Source organism: Chiloscyllium punctatum, chromosome 12, assembly GCF_047496795.1.
Source record: "Chiloscyllium punctatum isolate Juve2018m chromosome 12, sChiPun1.3, whole genome shotgun sequence".
NCBI lineage: Eukaryota > Metazoa > Chordata > Chondrichthyes > Orectolobiformes > Hemiscylliidae > Chiloscyllium > Chiloscyllium punctatum.
The window spans coordinates 67,540,698-67,562,108 of NC_092750.1; the positions used below are offsets into that span (position 1 = coordinate 67,540,698).

The window sequence follows — 21,411 nt, forward strand, 5'->3', positions numbered from 1 at the left end:
GGATAGTGAGTGGCTTGGAGGAGAACTTGCAAATGGTGGTAAAGCTCTGCTTTTTTTCATTCTTCCCATGAAGAACCTCACAGTATCCACATTGTACTCCATCTGCCATATTTTTGTCCACTTGATTTATTTAGATCATATGTCACTTTGTCATCTTCTCATGACACTCCGCTACCTATCTTGGTGTCATTTACAAATTTAGCGACTGAGCCTTCACTCTCTTCATGTAAGTCAATGATGCAAATTGTAGAAGTTTGACGCCCCAGCACAGACCCCTCAGCACCCCAGGATGAAGTCCATCTGGTTCCGGGAGTTATCAGCTTGGAGCTCCGTCAGTAGTACCACTTCCCTCGTGATTGTAATATCAACAAGTTCCTCTCTCCCTTCCACTCCTCCATTCCTCCTCTGTAGGGGACCATAGAATCTTAGAGATGTACAGCATGGAAACCAACCCTTCGGTCCAACCTGTCCATGCCGACCAGATATCCCAACCCAATCTAGTCCCAACTGCCAGCACCCAGCCTATATCCCTCCCAACCCTTTCTATTCATATACCCATCCAAATGCTTCTTAAATGTTGCAATTGTACCAGCCTCCACCACTACTTTTGGCAGCTCATTCCATACACGTGTGAAAAAGTTGTCCCTTAGGACTGATTTATATCTTTCCCCTCTCATCCTAAATCTATGCCCTCTAGTTCTGGACTCCCCGATCCCATGGAAAAGACTTTGCCTATTTATCCTATCCATGCCCCTCATAATTTTGTAAACCTCCTATAAGGTCACCCCTCAGCCTCTGACGCTCCAGGGAAAACAGCCCCAGCCTGTTCAGCCTCTCCCTGTAGCTCAGATCCTCCAAACCCTGGCAACATCCTTGTAAATCTTTTCTGAACCCTTTCAAGTTTTACTACAACTTTCCGATAGGAAGGAGACCAGAATTGCACGCAATATTCTAAAATATTCAATTTACTTTTCTCCTCCATAAATGCATTGTAGAAATTCTGTTAATCCCAATTTAACCTTTCAGTCATATGTTCAGTCATTTGTTGTATTTTGAGCAATCATCTAACCTGCCACTCAGTTTTGTACAGTCAAATGCCTTTTCCTTCAGTTTACAGCTTCCACTAACTTCTTTGTTTAACCATAGACAGCGGGTCCTGACTTTACAACTTTCCTTTATGGTAGGAATATACTTACTCCCAGTATTCTGGAATATATATCCACTACTCTGTCTCTATTCATCAATCCCCCAGCCTGATATGCCAATTCACCTCTGCTAGCTCACCTTTCAAGACCACATAGTTACCCTGATTTAGGTTTAAAATATTAATCTTAGACAAAAACGCTGAGAGAACCTCAAACCTAGTGGATATGCCTGCCCTCTTGATCCCTTACCTACTTCACTCCCAGTCACACCCTCCTGAGCCTGACCATTGACCAACCTCGTGAGTTGCCAACTAAGAATGGAAGATTGGAACTCTGCTAACGAAGCATTAGAGAGAAAACGGCAAGGTAAAAACACCAGGACAGGCAGTTAGCGTCACTGAGAGGATCGGGCAAAATGGGGACCCTGACTGCCTCCTGGTAGAAAGTATCAAGGTACCTTAACCCCTCCTTGATGTGTTGTAGTGTGTGTAGTTCAGCCTCCAGCTCATAAACTCTGAGTTGAAGCTCTCCTTGCCTGCTCATCACAATGACACTGACTGCCTGTCACCGGGTCCTCACTCTCCCCTCACAGTGACACTGACTGTCACAGGGTCCTCACTCTCCCCTCACAGTGACACTGACTGTCACAGGGTCCTCACTCTCCCCTCACAGTGACACTGACTCGCACAGGGTCCTCACTCTCTTCTCACAGTGATGCTGACCTGACTGTCACAGGGTCCTCACTCTCTCCTCACAGTGACACTGACTGACTGTCCTCCCCTCACCCCTCTCTAATGCTTTGTTGGTAGAGCTCCAGTCGCGCGTTTCTCTTTTGTAACTTACTGGTAACACAGATCTGGCATCAGAGGGTGCTTGGGCCTCGATATTCAGGTCCTAGCTCCCTTCCCTGATAGGTCAGACTAAATATTTGGGCTCCCTTCTCCAAATGCCTGTCAGGAACAATCACCTTTCAGGCAACTCGCAGAGAGCACAAACACAAGACGTGCAAGATCCTTCGCAATGCATCGAGCTCTTCCTCACAAAATAACTCCTGAAGCTGATGGGTCGCATGTAATGGAGCTGCCTTCTTGATTGATTGACGGTCTGGTACCAAGGTTGTTAGACTGTAATCTCAATCCAGGGTCAATTGAAAGAAAACTCCTCAAACAGAAACCCATCCGCTCAACGTATTAATTGCCAGCCCCAGTCATCTCAAATAGAACTGATATCCCAGAGTTTCAGAGAGAATATTGATCTGTCTGACTGACCAGTCAAGTGTGCCCCTACTGTGAGCAGTTGTATTGAGGAAGGACGATTGTGTCAGTACACAGCCTACTCTAAACTCACAAGGAGATGAGACACCATGTCATACCCAAGCCATGGAGGCAGCGCAATCATTGAGTTTGGTGTGTAAGAAGTTGGGCTCCCCAGTAGAAGTCAGTGTTCACTCCTCAATCGCAACAGGCCAGGAGCAAGAAAGTCGTAAAATGGAGGCAGCTCCCATTTCCCACTCCAGTCTGAGTTCAAATTTATCACTATCCTTTGGGTGGTCGGTGAGATTTCCACTGGAGTCAGCAAGCGTCTTTAAGAAATGAAAATTGGGATTCTGTACAGAAGGCTTGCTTAAATTGTTTAAGAGCATGATTAGGCCATACCTCGAGTACTGTGTGCAGTTTGGGTTTCCTTATCTCAGGAAAGATATTATTGCCATAGAGGGAAAGCAATGAAGGTTCACCAGACTTGTTCCCAGGATGGTGGGACTGTCCCTCTGGAGAGGGATTGGGTAAACTGGGTCTGTATTCTCTAGAGTTGTGAAGAATGAAAAGTGATCTCATTGAAACATATGCAATACTTAAAGGGAAAGATAGGGTAGATGCAGGCAAGATGTTTCAGGCAGCCTAGAATTAGGGGACACAATTTATAAGTAAGGGTATGTCACTTGGACGAAGATAAGAAGCATTTTTTTTTTAAACTCAGAGGGTAGTGAACCTTTGATTCTTCCCTATGACAGAGGGACGTGAAAGCATTGTCTTTGACTGTGTTTAGGATAGAGATTTGAGTGAGTTCCGATTACCAATGGTGTGCAGGGTTACATGGATGGGATGGGTAAAATGCATTAAAGCCATGACTGTGTAGTGTCATGTCTGGATAAACTTGGCAGGCTGATTGGCCTATTCCTGTTCCTGTGACTGTGTAAATCAGGTACAGATGGTTTCTGTTTGAGGAGCTTTCTTTCAATTGACCCTGGATTGAGATTACAGTCTAACAACTGTGCTACTGCGCCATCAATCAAGAAAGCAGCTTCATTACATGCAACCCATCACCTTCAAGAGTTATTTCATGCTGGGGGTCTTTAAATGTTTTAAAAAAAGCTTCCAGGCCGTGTTGTAGTGCTCACTGTGAGTAACCTTCAAGGTGATGGGTGCTGCCAGGGAGCCAGCAGCTCTCCATGGCCTGCTCTTCCAGTCCCCACATGAAGTACGTTGCTCTACATCCTGCTCCCAGCCCCGACTGCCACCTTCCCACCCCCTGATCTATATCACTACCATCATGCAGCCTTCTTCTGAAGATTTCCAGATCACTCTCCTCTCCTCTCCTCCCTCACTCCCTCTCCCACCTCTCACATTTACTCTCCCCATTCCACACCCCTCCCATTTATTCTCCCACCCTCCTCTTCACAGTCCCTCCCCTTCACACTCGCCTCTCCCTCTTGAGCCCCGTCCATCTCCCTCTGCCTTCTCCCTCCCTCCTCACCCTTGCCCCTCTTTGTTCACCGTTTCCCAGCACACTGAGCACACTCACTCTGTCCCGTGCCCTATGCATTCCCATCCCTCCTTTCTCCACCCTCCCCACTTTGTTTCTCTTCACCTCCCTCACCTCATCTTCGCTGCAGATAAGCGGACATATCTTCCTCCACACACGGCCTAGCAGTTTGCCCTGGGACAATGTGTTGCGGTGTGGGTGCCCAGTGGAAGGTGCACATCCCCTTGAGTTTAAATGGCAGACACTGTGTCCATGTGTACACCAAGGTTCCTCACATGGACTTTTGGTAAGAGGAAAGCTTTTGAACTCTATCGTTGTTTAGGAAGTATCAGACAGTGGAAATGTCACATATTCTTGTCCAGGTTCACCATGGCCTCTCCCCCTCTAGCTCTGTATTCTCCACCAAGTTCTATGCTTTCTGTCCTCCTCCAATTCTGACCTCTTGCATATCCTTCACTTTGTCCCTTAGCCATTGGAAGCAGGGCCTTCAACTACTAAAGGTTCTTAGCTCTGAGATTCCCTCCCTAAATCTCTCCAGTTTGACTGCCTTTGGTTACTTGTCCCAATGCCACCTCCTATGGGCTTGGTGACAAATTATACCCATAATGCTCCTGTAAGAGGCCTCAGTCAACCAGTCATGGCGCAGTCAGTATTGGTGGTTGTTGAATTGTTGTCTTCGCTGCCCGGCAGGTCATGAAGACGTACCACATGTACCACGCGGAGAGCATCAGTGCAGAGAGCAAGCTGAAGGAGGCAGAGAAGCAGGAAGAGAAGCAGTTCAGCAAATCTGGAGATATCAGCGTGAACCTGCTCCGACATGAGGACAGGCCGCAGCGTCGCAGCTCCGTCAGGAAGATCGAGAAGATGAAGGAGAAGGTATGGTGGAAGCCCCAGACATTGGCTAAGATGTGGAGGATGTGGGCAGCAGGGTTTATGAAGATAGGGGGTCTAATGTCTCCGCCTTGAATTGGTATATCGGCTTCACAGCATGGTACAAAGTGATGGGCCAATGGAATGAAGGGGCCTATGATAGATAGAGTACAGGTACAGGAGTAGGCCATTCAGCCTTTCGAGTCTGCTCCACCATTCAATGTGATCATGGCCAATCATCCAACTCCTTTCCATGTTCCCACTTTCTACCTAAACCCTTTGATCCCTTTAGTCCTAAGAATTATATCTAACTCCTTGAAATCACTCAATGTTTTGGTCTTTGTACCAGTGGGCTCCACTGGCTCACCACCTTCTGAGTGAAGACATTGTTCCTCATCTCTGTCCTAAAGCGCCTACCCATATCCTTTAACTGTGACTCCTAATTATGGAGTCACAGAGTCATACAGCACGGAAACAGACTCTAGTCCAACTTGTCCATGCCTACCAAGCTTCACAAACTAAACTTAGCCCCACTTGCCTGCATTTGGCCCATATTCCTGTAAACGTTTCCTATTCATGTACCTGTCCAAATGTCTTTTAAATGTTGTGACTGGGCTCCCTGGTCATTGGGAGCATCCTTCCTGCCTTTACTCTGGTCCTGTTCAAAAATTATCGGTTTCCTTGAGATTCCCCTCCTCCTTCTAAACTCCAGTGAGAACCCACCCCACACTCTTGTTTTTATTTTGAAATAGTATCATGTGGTTTTATGTATCAATTGCCAAGGACAGGTGGAGCTTGGTTTAGCATTGTGCCTGAACGCTGGCCTCTTTAATAGTGTTGCACTCCCATAATGCTGCACTTATGTCAGCTTCGATTGTCCACTCCATTCTTACCATCTGAGTTAGCCGAAAAAAGGGAACGGTACACTTCTGCCTCAGCGCCAGGGACCCGGGTTCAATTCCAGCTTCGGGTGACTGTCTGTGTGGAGTCTGCACGTCCTCCCCGAGTCTGCGTGGGTTTCCTCCCACAGTCCAGAGATGCGCAGGTTAGGTGAATTGGCCATGCTAAATTGCCCATAGTGTTCACGGGTGGTGTAGGTTAGGTGCATTAGTCAGGGGTAAATGTAGAATAATTGGGTCAGCGAATAGGTCTGGGTGGAATACTCTTCGAACGGTTGGTGTGGACTTGGGCCGAAGGGCCTGTTTCCACATTTTAGGGGTTGTATGATTCAAAGTTGCACATCTCAGATCATGTAACAAATACTTGCATTTAACACCGTTTGCTTTGCATCGAATTCGGTGATCCGGTCAGAGCTCTCTGTGGTGCAGTTATTGTTCCCATTTAGACTGGCATTGGCACCCCTGTGAACTGCAGGGCAGTGGATGAGCAGCTGCTTGGCTTCACATCCCGGTAAAAACAATGACTGCAGATGCTGGAAAGCAAATACTGGATTAGTGGTGCTGGAAGAGCACAGCAGTTCAGGCAGCCTCCAACGAGCAGCAAAAGCCCTTCAGTTGGGTGGGGGTGGTGGATGGAATATTCCTCAGGGTATTGGGATAGCTTCTCCTTTCTCCCGGCTTTGAGTGGCGCCGCGGGATTGGGGAGTGCTGACCTGGGCAGAGAGTGTGCCTCTCCTGAGCAATGTGGCAGTGTCTCAGTTCGAGAACTGGAGTGGCAGTCTGTGTATCGCACCATTCCCGGGCTGACCCAGGAACTCTGGCGCTCTGATCCTCTGCTGAAGGGGGACAAAACAATGAAGGGCAAGGGTTGGCAGTGGTGGGGGTGGCTTTCCAAATGGTTTTTTTTGTGTTGTTTTGCGTTCAGCTCCTTTTATATAGAGCAGTTCAAGTGCGTGCGTTTCCATGGAAACGGACATGCTCTGTCTGTGACTGTACGCGCCAGATTGATACTGTCAGATGATGGAGCACGGCTATGTCCCTGACTCCTGATTTACACTGGCTGTGATGAATGGAGTCTGTGAGGGATGTGCAGTCAATTAGCATGCTGTCTCTTCAATCCACCTTCAGACAGATCGGAAGAAAATGGCTCGAGTCTCTGTTACAGCTCGGCTGTAATAACCTCTCACCAATTTTCCGGTTCATCTGAAGCACAGAGCAGCCGCAAACGTTTGCTGCAGACAGATGATAATTTACCAGTCCCGCTCTCAGGGTCGGAATAGGCAAAGTGACGGTTGTTTTGAGTTGCATTTCCCTCCCCGAGAGGCCCGGTAAAGTTGCTTTTTAAAACTTCGCCACCAGCCACAATGCAGCTCATTGGAAATCCAGCTGGTTAAAATCCCGGATCAGAAAATTAAATAAACAAAGCAAGTTACGTTTGGTCGGGTGATCTCGTGGTATTTTGCAAAATCAGTAAGCTAACAGCAGAGTGCGTTTTGAACATTGTAAGTGTGTTTGCTTTCTTTGACACTGAATGTTGACAGAAGTCTATCCAGTCAGCAGACAGGCATGAGTTACATTTGTACCTCTGCCCGTATCTTTGAGGAGTCGTGAAGACTCTGTCCACCTTTCAAAAATGCGTGGATTTGGAAATTCTGCCTCGACGGTCAACAGATCCCGTTTTCACCACTCGGGGAACGGAAGTAATTGACACCCAAACTCCACTGGGCCATTTGTATTCAATGCTGACAGTTCCTGCAGTGAGGAAGGTACACACATCTAGAGTACACGTAAACGCTGATGAAAGGCTGATAAGGGCTATAGAACTATGCAGCTATTGAATTCCTTAAATCCCCAGTCCCTTAAAAAAAATTACAAACGAAAGCCAGTCGTCAGTGAGTTTAAAACAAAATTGTTCTAATAGCTACAAAACCTGGTTGTCACTCCATCCAGAGCTACCTGATACATCACTGTCAACACCAGTCTGCGTTCCACAATCTATAATTGTTTCAGTGGACAGCCCTACGGTTAGTTTTTTATTTACTGACAGTTCAAAGAGGTTATTGAAGGATCTTTGATATGGGGCTCTGAATACACGTCTATTCGTTTTACAGCGGGTTTAAGTAATTGAGATACTCAAAAGTTCTGAATGGGGTTTCGTGAGTCAGGGTGTTGTTTTAACATAGTGAAAGCTGCTGTTGATAGTGAGAGCTTCATTTCAGTTTGCCTCAATGTGGTTTCTGCAAACTTGCTCATGGAGGATATTGGGTGAGTTGGCATTGGTGGATTCTCTTGGGGCCATGGAGGTGGCATGGGAAGTTGGTGAGGGTATTGCTGATGGAACGTGAGGGGTGAGGAGTGACAGCAGAGAATGATTAAAAGATTAATCGGAAAGAAAATAGTAGAATGACAGGAAACTAGCTAGGAACGTAAAACCAAATAGTGCTAGTCCTCTCAGGAGTCAGAATAAGGAACGAATAATGGATCAACCCACTGACTCCCACAGTTACCTTGACTACACATCCTCAACCCTGCTTCCTGTAAAGACTCCATTCCATTCTCCCAGTTTCTCCGTCTCTGTCGCATCTGTTCTGATAATGCCATCTTCCACAAGGTGCCTCCGAAATGTCCATCCCATTCCTCAACCTAGGATTCCCCAACACCCATAGTTGACAGGGATGTTAGTCATGTGTGTGACCCATCTCCCACACTTTGGCCTTCACGCAACAGCGATAGGATCCTCGTCATCCTCACCCACCGTTCCATCCACACCCACATCCAAAGGATCATCAGCCGCCATTTCCACCATGTCCAGTGGGATTTCACCACCAGACACTCCCCCACCTGTTAGCCTTCCGCAGGACCATTCCCTTTGGAATGCCCTGGTCCACTCTTCCATTCCCAACCTCAATGGCATCTTCCCCTGCAATTGCCAAAGGTGTAACACCTGTCCATTTACCTCCTCCCTCCTCACTATCCAAGGGCCCAAACATACCTTCCAGGTGAAGCAGCCCTTTACCTGCACTTCTCACAATTTCACTGCTCGCTGTGTGGTCTCCTCTGCATTGAGGAAACAGAGTGCAGACTGGGTGACAGCTTTGCAGAACACCTATGTTCTGTCCTCAGGAATGACCTTGAACCTCCAGTTGCCTGCCACTTTAATGCATCACCTTGTTCCCTGGCCAACGGCACTGTCTCAGGATTGCTACAGTGCTCCAGTGAAGCTCCGTGCAAGTTGGAAGAACAGCACCTGATGTTTTGCTTGGGAACCCTGCAGCCTTCAGGACTCGATGTCTAGTGTAATAATTTTAGAACCTTCTTCAATGTCCTTTACCCACCTCACACCCCAGGCTCTGTCATGACATGGGCTGCTTTTCATCCACTCATTGTCTCTATTATCAGTTTTCCTTGTCCCTTTTTTCATCATCCCTTTGTTCACCCACCCTGTCACCTAGCTACTAACCATTCTGAAGAAGGGTCACTGGATTTGAAACATTAACTCTGCTTTCTCTGTACGGGAGAAGTCTTGAGTTTCTCCAGCAATTTCGGTTGTTGATTGAGATGTTTCCATTCTTTAGTATTGTGGTAATTATGAATAAGCAGCTTAAAAAAGCCTGTGTGAGAGAAGTGAATTCAGTTTGTGGGTCACTTGCACCACTACTGGGGGAAGTGGGGACTGAACTGCACTGGGAATTGTGAAATGTGACAGGATTCATTAATTATCTCAAAACAAAGGCACTTCCAGTTAACAGTAATCCCAATCTGATCAAATATCACATACCGTTCGAAAGGGAGAAGACTGGGTCTGGGACTAGTATTTTAAACCTAAGTAAGGGTTATCTGAGGACATGAAAGCTGAGTTAACTGAGGTGACCTGGCATATTAGGCTAGGGGATGGATCCACAGTAGCAGATATTCAATGGGATATTTCAGAATGCTCTGAGTAGCTAAAATTTTAAACAGAGGACTCCTAAATAAGTCAGGCAAAGCACAAATTTAGGGCAAAAGCATATAACCGTATAATGGTGAGTGACAAATCAGATTGGTCAGAATATAAGGAACAGCACAGAATGACTAAAAGGAGTAATCAGGAAGAAAATTGTAGACTTACAGCTAGATTGTAAAATGAAACAAAACTAGTTTCTACAGGTAGCTAAACAGAAAAGAATAAGTTAAGTTTGAGTGTTGGTCTTCTAGAGAATAAGGAGTTATAGTTGATAATAAAGTGGATGGGAAGGTATGTTGAGGTGAAAACTCCAGGAACTTGAAAGGGGATATCGATAGGTCGAGTGAGTAGGAAAAGCTTTGCAGATGGAATTTAATTCGGGAAAATGAGAGGTTCGGTAAAAGAATCAAAAGGCAGACTATTACTTAAATGGAGATGGTCCCAAAGAGTGCAGTGTCGAGAGATCTGGATGTTCTTGTACATGAAGCACAAAACGTTAGCGTGCAGCTGCAGCAAGTAACTAAGAAGGCATTTTGGGCTTTCTTGAAAGGAGATTGAAGTTTAAAATTAGCAACGACTTGTCCTAATAATGAGAAAAATAAAGAAGTGCAGACACCAGGGATCCAAAACACAAAGTGCTGAAGAAACTCAGCACATCTGGTAGCATCTGCAGAGTGAAAAAGCAGAGTTAATATCTTGAGTCCAGTGACCCAGGGAGAGCAAGCCAATTGGATGCAAGATTGGCTTGAAGGTAGAAGATGGAGGGTGGTAGTGGAGGGTTCTTTTTCAGACTGGAGGCCTGTGACCAGCACTGTACCACATGGATTAGCGCTGGGTCCACTGTTGTTCATCATTTTATATAAATTATTTGGATGTGAATATAGGAAATATGGTTAGTAAGTTTGCAGGTGACACCAAGATTAGCAGGTACAATTACAACTTTTAAAAGGCATCTGGATGGGTATATGAATAGGAAGGGTTTAGAAGGATGTGGGCCAAATGCTAGGTAAAGGGTCAGATCAGGACATCTGGTCAGCAAGGACAAGTTGGACTGAAGGGTCTGTTTCTGTACGCTATGACCCTTTCTTTTGGAGTGCTATGTATAGTTTTGGTGCTTGTGTTTAATAAAGGGGTTGCTAATGAGGTGGTAGATGAATTGATGTTAATGTTCAAAACTGTCTAGATTCAAATATAACTTAACAAATATAACCCTTCTGTTCAATAAGGCAGGGAGGCAGAAAACAGGAAGCTAAAGATCACTTAGCTTGTCATATGTCATGGGGACAGTGTTTGAATTGATCCTGATAAGAGATGATAGCTGCACACTTCAGGGGGAGAAAAGTAATCAGGAGGAGTTGACCTGGTTTTGTCAAAAGGAAGTCCTGTTTAACCAGCTTATTGCCATTCTTTGAAAGAATGACATTTGGTGTGGATTAAGGGGAACCAGTCAATACACTGTACTTTGATTTTCAGAAGATAAGGTCTCACATTAAAGGTTATTGCAGAAAACAAGAGCTAATAGCATCAGCAAGGGTACCATATTAGTAGGGATGGAAGATTGGCTAGCTGGCAGAAAACAGTGTGCATGTCTCTGTCTCATTGGTATGGTGGGATGAGAGGAATTGACGAGGGCCTGTTCTGGAGCTCCAACTTGTCAGAATTTACATTTATGACTTCGATGAAGAGAGCAGAGGTGTGGAGGTAAATTCACAGGTGACACCAAGATAGATAGGAAGTATGTTACGAAGAAGACATAAGGAGGTTGAAGGCAGATAGAAATAAGTTGTGTGAGTGGAGAACAAATCTGGCAGATGGAGTCTAATGTGGGAGAATGTGAAGATACTCCTTTGGCAGGAAGAATGCAAAAGCAGAGTGTTACTTAAACGGAAAACAACCACAGAATTCTGCGGTGCAGAGAGATCTGGGAGTACTACTGCATGGGTCACAAAATTAGCGTGCAGGTACAGGAAATAATTCAGAAGGCTAATAATAGAGTGTTGCCCTACTATTAGGAGACGAATTCCCAAAAATCAGGATGTTACACTTCAGTTATACAGGGCGTTAGTGAGAGTATATCTCTCACTGTGCACCGTTTTGGTCTGTTTATTTAGGGATGGTTGTTAGATCATTGTGGAGGTGGTTCGAAGGAGGTTTACTAGTTCGATACCTGGAATGAGTGGGTTGTCTTATAAGGAAAAGTTGGACAGGCTGGGCTTGTTTCACAGGAATTTTTTTTAAAAGTTAGGAGTCACTTGATTATAGTGTAGAAGATTGTGAATAGTCTGAATTGCTAGAGGGATGGAGTTCAAAAACAGGATGTCATGCTGCAGCTATTTAGTGTGCTGGTGAAGCCACACCTGGAGTACTGTGTACAGTTCTGGTCTCCTTACTGGAGAAAAGATGTACTGGCACTGGAGGGGGTGCAGAGGAGATTTAGGAGGTCAATTACAGAATTGAGAGGGTTGTCTCATGAGAAGATTTTGAGTAGACTGGGACTATACTCATTGGAATTTAGAAGAATGAGGGAGATCTTTTAGATTAGATTAGATTAGATTAGATTACATTACAGTGTGGAAACAGGCCCTTCGGCCCAACAGGTCCACACCGACCCGCCGAAGCACAACCCACCCATACCCCTACATTTACCCCTTATCTAACACTGCGGGCAATTTAGCATGGCCAATTCACCTGACCTGCACATCTTTGGACTGTGGGAGGAAACCGGAGCACCCGGAGGAAACCCACGCAGACACGGGGAGAATGTGCAAACTCCACACAGTCAGTCGACTGAGGCGGGAATTGAACCCAGGTCTTTGGCACTGTGAGGCAGCAGTGCTAACCACTGTGCCACCGTGCTGCCAAAACATATAAAATTATAAAGGGGATCGATAAGATGGAAGTGGGGAGGTTTCCACTGGCGATCGAAACTAGAGCTAGAGGACATAGTCCTAAATCTGCTTCCCCTTATTTTGAGGCTGAGTTAAGGAGGAACTTATTCACCCAAAAGGGAAGTGAATCTGGAATTCCCTGTCCAGTGAAACAGTTGAGGTTACCTCGTTGATATATTTTTAAGGCAAGGATAGATTTTTGAGCAGTAATGGAATTAAGGGTTATGGTGAGCGGGAGGGTAAGTGGAGCTGAGTCAAGGAAAAGATCAACCATGGTCATCATCAGTGGAGGCTTGATGGGCCAGAAGGCCTACTCCTGCTCCTATTTCTTATGTCCTTCGGTCTTGACAAGGTGAATGCGGGAAGGATGTTTCCTCTTGTGGGTCAGTCCAGAGCGAGGAGGCACTGTATTAAAAATGTTTGCGACAGACGTGAGAAATTTTTACTTCCTGAGGGTTGTGAGACTTTGGAGTTCATTGCTTCAGAAGGTGGTGGAGATGGGGCCTTAAATACTTTTATGGTAGCGATAGATGGATTTGTGTTAGTGAAGAGAATCGCAAGTTATCGGGTTAGATGGAAATGTAGCATTTGAAACGTACGCAGATCGGCCCTGGCCTTATTGATTGGCAGAGCAGGCTTAAGGAGGCTCATGGTCTAAATCTGTACCTACTTTGTATGTTTGTAAAACGACCCGCATCTGATATCCAGCTATACCAAGTACATCTGCCGAATTTGATAACACTAGAACAATCATCACACTTCTTCTTACGCAAACGGATTTGAAGATTACATGCCGTGTAAATGCAAATCCGTCTTTTCATTATATGCCCCCGTGAGAAATCCCAAATGAAGAATACCTCTGGCCCAAAGTTGATAAGCTTGCTCCAACCCAAGGGATTTTTTTTTATTCACCGGGATGTAGGTGTGTATTGGCCAGCATTTATTCACCATCTGTAATTGCCCAGAGGGCGATTAAGAGTCGACCATGTTGCAGTGGGTCTGGAGTCATATGCAGGCTAGACCAGGCAAGGATGGCAGTTTCCTTCTCTAAAGGACATTGATGAATCAGACGGGTCTTTCCAACAATCAGCAATGGATTCGTGGTCATCAGTAGCCTCTCAAATCCAGATTTCTATTGGATTCACATGCCACCATCTGACTTAGTGGGATTCGAACCCAGGTGGCCAGAACATTATGTGTGTCTCTGGATTAACAGTACCGTTAAACCATGGCCTCCGTTATGATGCAGATCCACTTCAGTCCTGATAAATGTGGGGTTTCTGTGCTGAGAGATGTCCTGTCTGAATTGGGATTGCTAAGGGCTGTCGTTGGAACTGTCAAGTTGGTTAATCTACAACGGGTTGGCCAGCCCTACCACAAGGCGATGTGTACAGGGATCCTGCAGAAAAGCTGAAAGCATTTGTCCACTCCTGCTGTACAAGCTGAAAACCTGGCTGCTGCTCCTGGGTGTTGCCTGTCTCTGGCATGTCCAAACTTTTTTGTATGTGTTGAAACAAAATCTAAGGTGGAGCACTGGGTGACTCCGCTGGTTAGAGCTCTGATTTCAGACCTGAGTCCTCAGTCAAAAGGGTCTGACCTCGAATCCATGTGAGCTAATCTCAACCTGCTTCCCAGATGGAATACAATATGGGATGCACAAGCAGACGGTCAGGAAATTTAGACCACATGGAGATGCTTTCCATAAGCCAGTATCTGTAACCCTGACACTAAAATAAAATTGGGTAAATTCGAATGAGGAAACGTATGAAATAGAGGCAGGAGGAGGACATTTGACCCATTCATCCTGCTTCTTGGCTATTCAGTGAGATCACAGCTGACCTTTGCCCTTCTCCCACTCTCCCCACGTGCCTGGATATTTAGAAACGCCTGACACTTTAGCATAACGGTAAAACCAAGTGAGAGGATGGAATCTGCTGGAAAGGTGTAAACCACAGGAGGATGTGTGAAATAACAACTTAATTAGCAACAGGCGTTCAGGAGAGCGCTGTGCCTGACATCATCTTGTCTTTGCGAATACAGCATGTGACCAGCACAGTGGAATGCTGTGCAGTCAGGATTATTCAGATTTCCAGAAAGGTTTTGGCAGGATCACTTTAAGGGCTTTTAACTGGACAAAAAGTCACAAGACAGGGATGAATTTGGAACTGGGTAAAACGGTGAATCAGTGGGAAACAGCTCTGTGAGAGTAAGTTTGATACAGTCAGATAAAGTACCTCTGTTCTTTTAAGCTGAATTATCCCTGACACTGTCCCCATCAAACGCCCCCAGGACAGGGATAGCACAGGGTTAGATACAGAGTAAAGCTCTCTCTACACTGTCCTCTATCAAACACTGCCAGGACAGGGACAGCATAGTGGTGGTGGGTACAGAGTAAAGCTATCTCCACGCTTTTAATCTGAAAATAATCTGACAGTAAAGCTGGTCTACACTGTCCCCATCAAACACTTCCAAGACGGGAGCAGCATGGGATTAGATATAGAGTAAAGCATTCTATTCTGCTACACCAGTGTGGTTCAGTCATGTCCTAAGCGTTGTTAGTGGAAACACAGTCTCATTGTACTTTTGTTTCTCACACTAACCATTCTTCCTGACTGCCAGCAGGCTGTTTCCCCTGTTTAGGAGAAAGTGAGGACTGCAGATGCTGGAGATTAGAGTCAAGAGCATGGCGCTGGAAAAGCACAGCCAATCAGGCAGCATCTGAGGAGCAGGAGAATCGACGTTTTGGGCAAAAGCCTTTTGGGAATGAGGCTGAGCGCCAAGGGGGTGGAGAGATAAATGGGAGGGTGGGGTGGGGCTGGAGGGTAAGGTAGCTGAGAGTGCAATAGGTAGGTAGAGGTGGGGGTAATGGTGATAGGGTGGAGCGGATAGGTGGGAGAGAAGATTGGCAGGTAGAACAGGTCATGAGGGTGACGCTGAGCTGGAAGGTTAGAACTGGGATAAAGTGGAGGGAGGGGAAATGAGGAAAGTGGTGAAATCAACATTGATGCTGTGAGGTTGGAGGGTCCTGAGGTGGAAGATGAGGAATTCTTTCACCAAGCGTCGGGTGATTACGGAGTAGTGATGGAGGAGGCCCAGGACCTGCAAAGTGGGAGGGGGAGATGAAGTATTTGGCCAAGGGGTGGTGGGGTTGGTTGGTGCAGGTGTCCCAGTGATGTCCTCTGAATAGTTCTGCGAGTAGGCATCCTGTCTCCCCAGTGTAGAGGAAACCACATCGGGAGCAACGGATACAGTAAATGACGTGTGAAAGTGCAAGTAAAACTTTGGATGTCAGAGGTGAAGGGGGGAGGTGTGGGCACAGGTTTTGCAATTCCTGCAGTGGCAGGGGAAGGTGTTGGGAAGGGAGGGTGGGTTGGGGGTGGAAGGGTCGTGGACCTGACGAGGGAGTCTCTTGAGGGAATAGTCTTTATGGAAAACAGATGGCGTGGAGAAGGAAATATATCTCTGGTGGTGGGGTCCAATTGTAGGTGGCAGAAATGGTAGAGGATGATGCAATGTGTACAGAGGTTGGTGGGGTGGAAGGTTTGGACCAGGGGGATTCTGTCCTTGTTACGGCTGGAGGGGTGGGATTTGAGGGCAGAGGTGCAGGAAGTGGTTGAGATGCGTTGGTGGACATTCTCAACCATGTGGGAGGGGAAATTATGGTCTTTAAAGAAGGAGGCCATCTAGTGTGTTCTGTGATGGAACTGGTCTTCCTGGGAGCAGATGTGGCAGAGGCGGAGGAATTGGGAATAAGGGATAGCGTTTTTACAGGGTGGGAGGAGGTGTATTCCAGGTAGCTGTAGGAGTTGGTGGGTTTGTAGAAGATGTCAATGTTGAGTCGGTCACCGGTGATGGAGATGGAGAGGTCCAGGAAGGGGAGGGAGGTGTCTGAGATGGCCAGGTGGACTTAAGGTTGGAGTGGAATGTGTTGGTGAAGTTGATGAATTGTTCAACCTCCTCATGGAAGCACGAGTGGCACCAATGCAGTCATCAGTGTAGCAGAGGAAAAGGTTGGGAATGGTGCCAGTGTAGCTGCGGAAGATGGACTATTCTACATAAGCGACAAGCATAGCTGGGGCTCATGCAGGTGCCCATTGCTACCCCTTTCATCTGGAGGAAGTGTGGGGAGTTGAAGGAGAAATTGTTGAAGGTGAGGACCGGTTCAGCCTAATAAGGGTGTCAGTGAAAGGGCACTGATGTGGACATCGGGAGAGGAAGAAATGGAGGGCTTGGAGGCCCTGGTCATGGTGGATGGAGGTGTAGAGGGATTGGATGTCCATGGTGGAGATGAGGCATTGGAACCAGGGAAACAAAATTCTTGGAGGAGATGGAGGACATGGGTGGTGTCCTGAACGTATGTGGGAAGTTCCCCTGTTTCCCCCGTTTTCCCAATGACAGCTAGCTCACAGTCACCCTGGATGGGATTGCGATCCGCAGCCCAGGACACTATCCATCCCAAAGCCCCACCTGACAATCTTGGTGTTCTGATTAGATACTTAACAGCTATGAGAATTCTACACAATGTGGGTGGATGGGAAGAGGTTTGGAACATCAGAATTCTGTGTAGATGATCACAAAGTGGACCAGTGGGTTTTTGTATTAATTGAGTGCATGTCTAGCTGGTACCTCTGTATGTGAGCTATTCTGTAAGTGTTCTCACAATGGGTTTCCTGTTCTGTTCTGTTCCTCAGCGTCAAGCCAAGTATTCGGAAAACAAGCTGAAGTGCACCAAAGCCCGAAACGACTACCTGCTTAACCTAGCAGCGACAAATGCTGCAGTGGCCAAATACTACATCCACGATGTCTCAGACCTGATTGATGTCAGTATTCTCAGTTTTATGGTGAATTAAGTGCTGCTAAAAGTGAAGTGCCCACAGTCGTACCTGGAACATGGGTATTGGGCTTGGGGATGAGAATGTGGTGGTAAGGTGGGGAATGAAAGGGATAAAGAGCGGTGACTGAGCTAAGCTGGGCGAGTCCACAGAGATAACGGCAAACTCAACTGAGGAAATTTTGGGTTTTGAAAGGACTTTCACTGCTAGGAGTCTGTAGTAGCACCTTTGCCTTCGAATTTGCCTGTTGCACTCTTGCTTGAAGTTCAAGCAAATCACTAAAGCAGAGGGGGAAGACATTTGGCCCTTCAAGACCATGATGATTTGCTGTAGAGCAGCTCAGTCAGTCCCTATTCCATCTTTTATGCTTTTCAGAAGGTGCATTGTGATTTCTCACCAAACAGCAGTGAAGGGGATCAGCCAACTGATAGCTTGCTAAATACCTTGTCAATGAGCCAATTCACCGCGTTAATATTCAGCTTCCTGTCTTAGCAAACTCACCAAATAATCTCGATGAATCTCAATGTGGAAATCAGAACAGGTTCCTGGTAACTTCAGCTCACCCCTTACTGCAGTAGACCTCCATTTTGATGAGGCCAATTCGGTCCCCATGGCGCAGTCCACCAGTACTGCTTGTCCATGAACTATGACATCTGGCTCTCGCCAGTCCCTGACACATGTCATGACACCCTCTCCAATCCACTTTCAGCTCACTGAGGAAGCACAGACTCTCATCACAAGGGGCACCAGGAACTGGCATTGAACAGCTGCTGTGGGGACAGGGAGAGTGACCCAGCTCCTAGTCTGGCCTAGGCCACATCTCAGGGTTGCCCTCTTAGCACTCGTTGACTCAGCAGCTATTTGATATGCTCACATCATCCTTAGCTTACCTTGCTGTTCCAAGTGGCACAGTCACTCGACCAGGCAGGTCACCTTACGAAAGTGAGGACTGCCGATGCTGGAGATTAGAGTCGAGAGTGTGGTGCTGGAAGAGCACAGCAGATCAGGCAGCATCCGAGGAGCAGGAGAATCGACATTTCGGGCAAAAGCCCTCCTGATCTGGGAGATGGGGTGGGTGTCTTGTTGTACAACAGAGTGTTACATCAATCTCACGCCAGTGCACTCTGCACCAGCAACCGAGCAGTCATGGCTCAAAGCCTCATGTGAATAGACCACCCTGAAGTCCAGGGGTTCCTAGCGCAGTATATTAGGAGCAGCCTCCCATACCAATCCAGGGGTTTGGCCACAGTCAGGCGTCCAGTCGAGGTAATCTTGGTCGTGGGCCCCGTTCCTCTATGGTTCAGGGAGTGGATTATGGTCAGTCCTGTGGCTCTGTCGTGGCCAGTCCAGGGGATCAGGCCTGCATGAACTGGGAGTTGCGAAGCTGCCAGTCAGGGGTGGGGTTAGGTGAGGGGGAAGGGGTTGGACGGGGGCAGGGAAGCTGCAGCAGGAAGGAGACTCAGCAAGCTAGTTTCCTGGATTGGGGCCCTGCTGGCTGGGAGATGGGGAGACAAGAAAGGCAACAGTATATGTGAGGGGAGGATATGGTCAAGTATTGACAGAAAGGGGAGGCCATAGGATTGGGAGGTGTTTGTCATCCATTGTCAAGAACACCTTGGCTTCAGGGGGGAGGGGGTGAATAAATGACCACATCAGGCAGGGGGGCACGTTACATGCCATGGGCAGGCTGTGTCGGAGTGGATTGGTGAGATCCTAGGGATGTGCCGAGCCCATCAGGTTATGGGAAGGGCAGGCCAGGAAGCGGGCTTGGATTTATAAGGCTGAGGCTGGGAGCCACTGACTGAGGAGCCCTCACTGCCACCTTCCATGTGTCGGAAATCAAAAGTGCACAACGGGGACGAAAATTCGCAGTGGGCACACTCGGAGTGGGTGGGGTACATGATGCAACCTCTGAGCTGCAGGAGCCCCACCCCAATGAAAGGAGCTTTGAAGGGAAAGGAGATTGCACACAGACCCTGGCCATCCTAATGCCTCGGTCCCCTACATCAGCAGTACTGAATGCAGTACACCTTACTGCCCAAGTCTTCACTGACCATGTTTTTAGATGGTTAGTAGATTTGGAAAGGTGGTTACACAGCAGATAGATGGGCGATTGTCAGGAAGGTACAGTTCATTCTGCTATAATATACATCTCGGTAACATGAATTCACTGTAACGCGATTGACGAGTTGGGAGCACACTTTCTAACCTGCAAACTTTTAAAACGTGTGTTAGGTGTGACGCAATTGCATCACTAACACTTATATAGAAAAATTGTGCTTTAGAAACAGCGCTTAATGTTGGGTTCCACAAGAACACAGCCATGGCTTTATAGAAGAACGACCTATCATTTCAGAAGTCTCCTGTGGCTATTCCTCTCTCTGAAGAAGATACTCAATTTCTGATACTGTTGAGAGGGACAGTCTCAGAGGAAAATAGAAGAGGCAGTCAGAGCTTGGAGGACTAAGAATGAAGCTTATGTTAGGCAGGGTTTGATAAAATTTTCAAAGAATATTTGTTTTGGGGACCCTCCTGTCTGGGGCAGAGTTAGGAGATTCTGTGACTGTGAGCATGAATCTAAGATAGCGGTGCCAGGGTTAACGACGGGCCAAAATGTTTGAAGCACATTGTCAGAGGGGAGAATGAGAAGCCGGAAATTATTGCACTGTACACATTGGTAGAAATGACATGATTAGGGAAAAGATAATGGCTTTAGAGTGAATGTATGAGGTTAGGTAGAAGATTAAATAACAGATCCTCATCAGTAAACCCAAGTTTCACACCACATCACAGAGACCAGGGAAAGAATAGAGGGATGCTGTAGGACAGGGATCAAAGGTGTCTACAGTACACATAGTCCTCTATGTAAACCCTGTTCCTCTTGCTTCCTTCCTCACTTTATCTGCAGCTCCCCTCACCCTCATCCCCAGTCCTGAAGAAGGGCTATACCCGAAACGTTGACTTCTCCACCTCCTGATGCTGCCTGCCTTGCTGTGTTCTTCCAGCCTCCTGCCTGTCTGCTTTGGATTCTAGCATCTGCAATTTTTTTTTTGTCTCGCAGACACTGCAGCCAGCTCTCAACACAGACAACAACCCATGGTGCATCCTGACAGGACATGAAGTTGGGCACAGTGCTGGCATAGTTACATTCAGGGCTATGCAGAGAATCTAAAAACCAGATGCAAAGTCAAAGCAATGCAATTTGTAGAAAAATGCCAAATAAGTATAACATGTACAGTCAGCTGTACCACAGAAGTGTCCTCAGTAGGTTGTCTTCCTCTTCCCCATCCCACTATGTTTCAGTGTTCGTCCCTGGTTCCACAGCTGGGCTGGAGGGAGCCTACATCAGCAGCGCATAGTCCTTTGACCCTGGGAGTTTGGTCGGGCAACCCCATGGGTATTTATGTCTGGATGGGCCAGATGAACTGAGGGTCACCTTGCCAGAAGCAAGTTGGCCATCCTCGGCCTGAACTTCCAAGGGTTGGGGTTAGAGTTGGACAGGTTGGAGCTGGAGCACCCTGCCACTTCAGCACAGTGCTGAGTGGAGATGGACTGATGACCGAAAGCAATATTACCCGCCCTCACGAGGAGAGTGTGTCAACTGGTCATTACAGGCCTGTTTCCTTTCAATCAATGTCCAGTCACTTCTCTCTCTCGTGTGAGGACATTAACTAGACAGTAAGATGATGATCTTCAAGCTATGATCCCAGTTTTTCTGAGCCATTACTATTCACAGTAACCTCAGGCACTTTCCTGAAGGCAAGGCTTATTTCTCCCCTTCCTTTCCTTGCCTAGATTCTTGGAGGGCAATAATATTTGCTGAGGCAAGATTAGCGTGGTGCTGGAAATGCACTGCAGGTCAGGCAGCATCCCAGGAGCAGGGAAATTGACGTTTCAGGCAAAAGACCTTCCTGATGAAGGGCTTTTGCCCGAAACATCGATTCTCCTGCTCCTCGGAAGCTGCCTGACCTGCTGTGCTTTTCCAGCATCACTCTAATCTTCAGCACCTGCAGTCCTCACTTTCTCCTAATAATATTTGCGGGCTGTTTCAGTGAAAATCCGTTAGCTTCT

General features: G+C 46.9%; 1 protein-coding gene across 1 annotated transcript in view; it reads left to right on the forward strand.

Moving 5' to 3' along the window:
- The window catches only part of LOC140483455 (SLIT-ROBO Rho GTPase-activating protein 3-like), a 273,429-nt gene that overhangs the window by 127,839 nt on the left and 124,179 nt on the right, over positions 1–21,411 (forward strand). The window contains exons 5-6 of the mRNA XM_072581655.1: positions 4,599–4,784; positions 17,200–17,328. Of these exons, the coding sequence (XP_072437756.1) occupies positions 4,599–4,784; positions 17,200–17,328 (315 nt within the window). The remainder of the gene's footprint in view (positions 1–4,598; positions 4,785–17,199; positions 17,329–21,411) is intronic.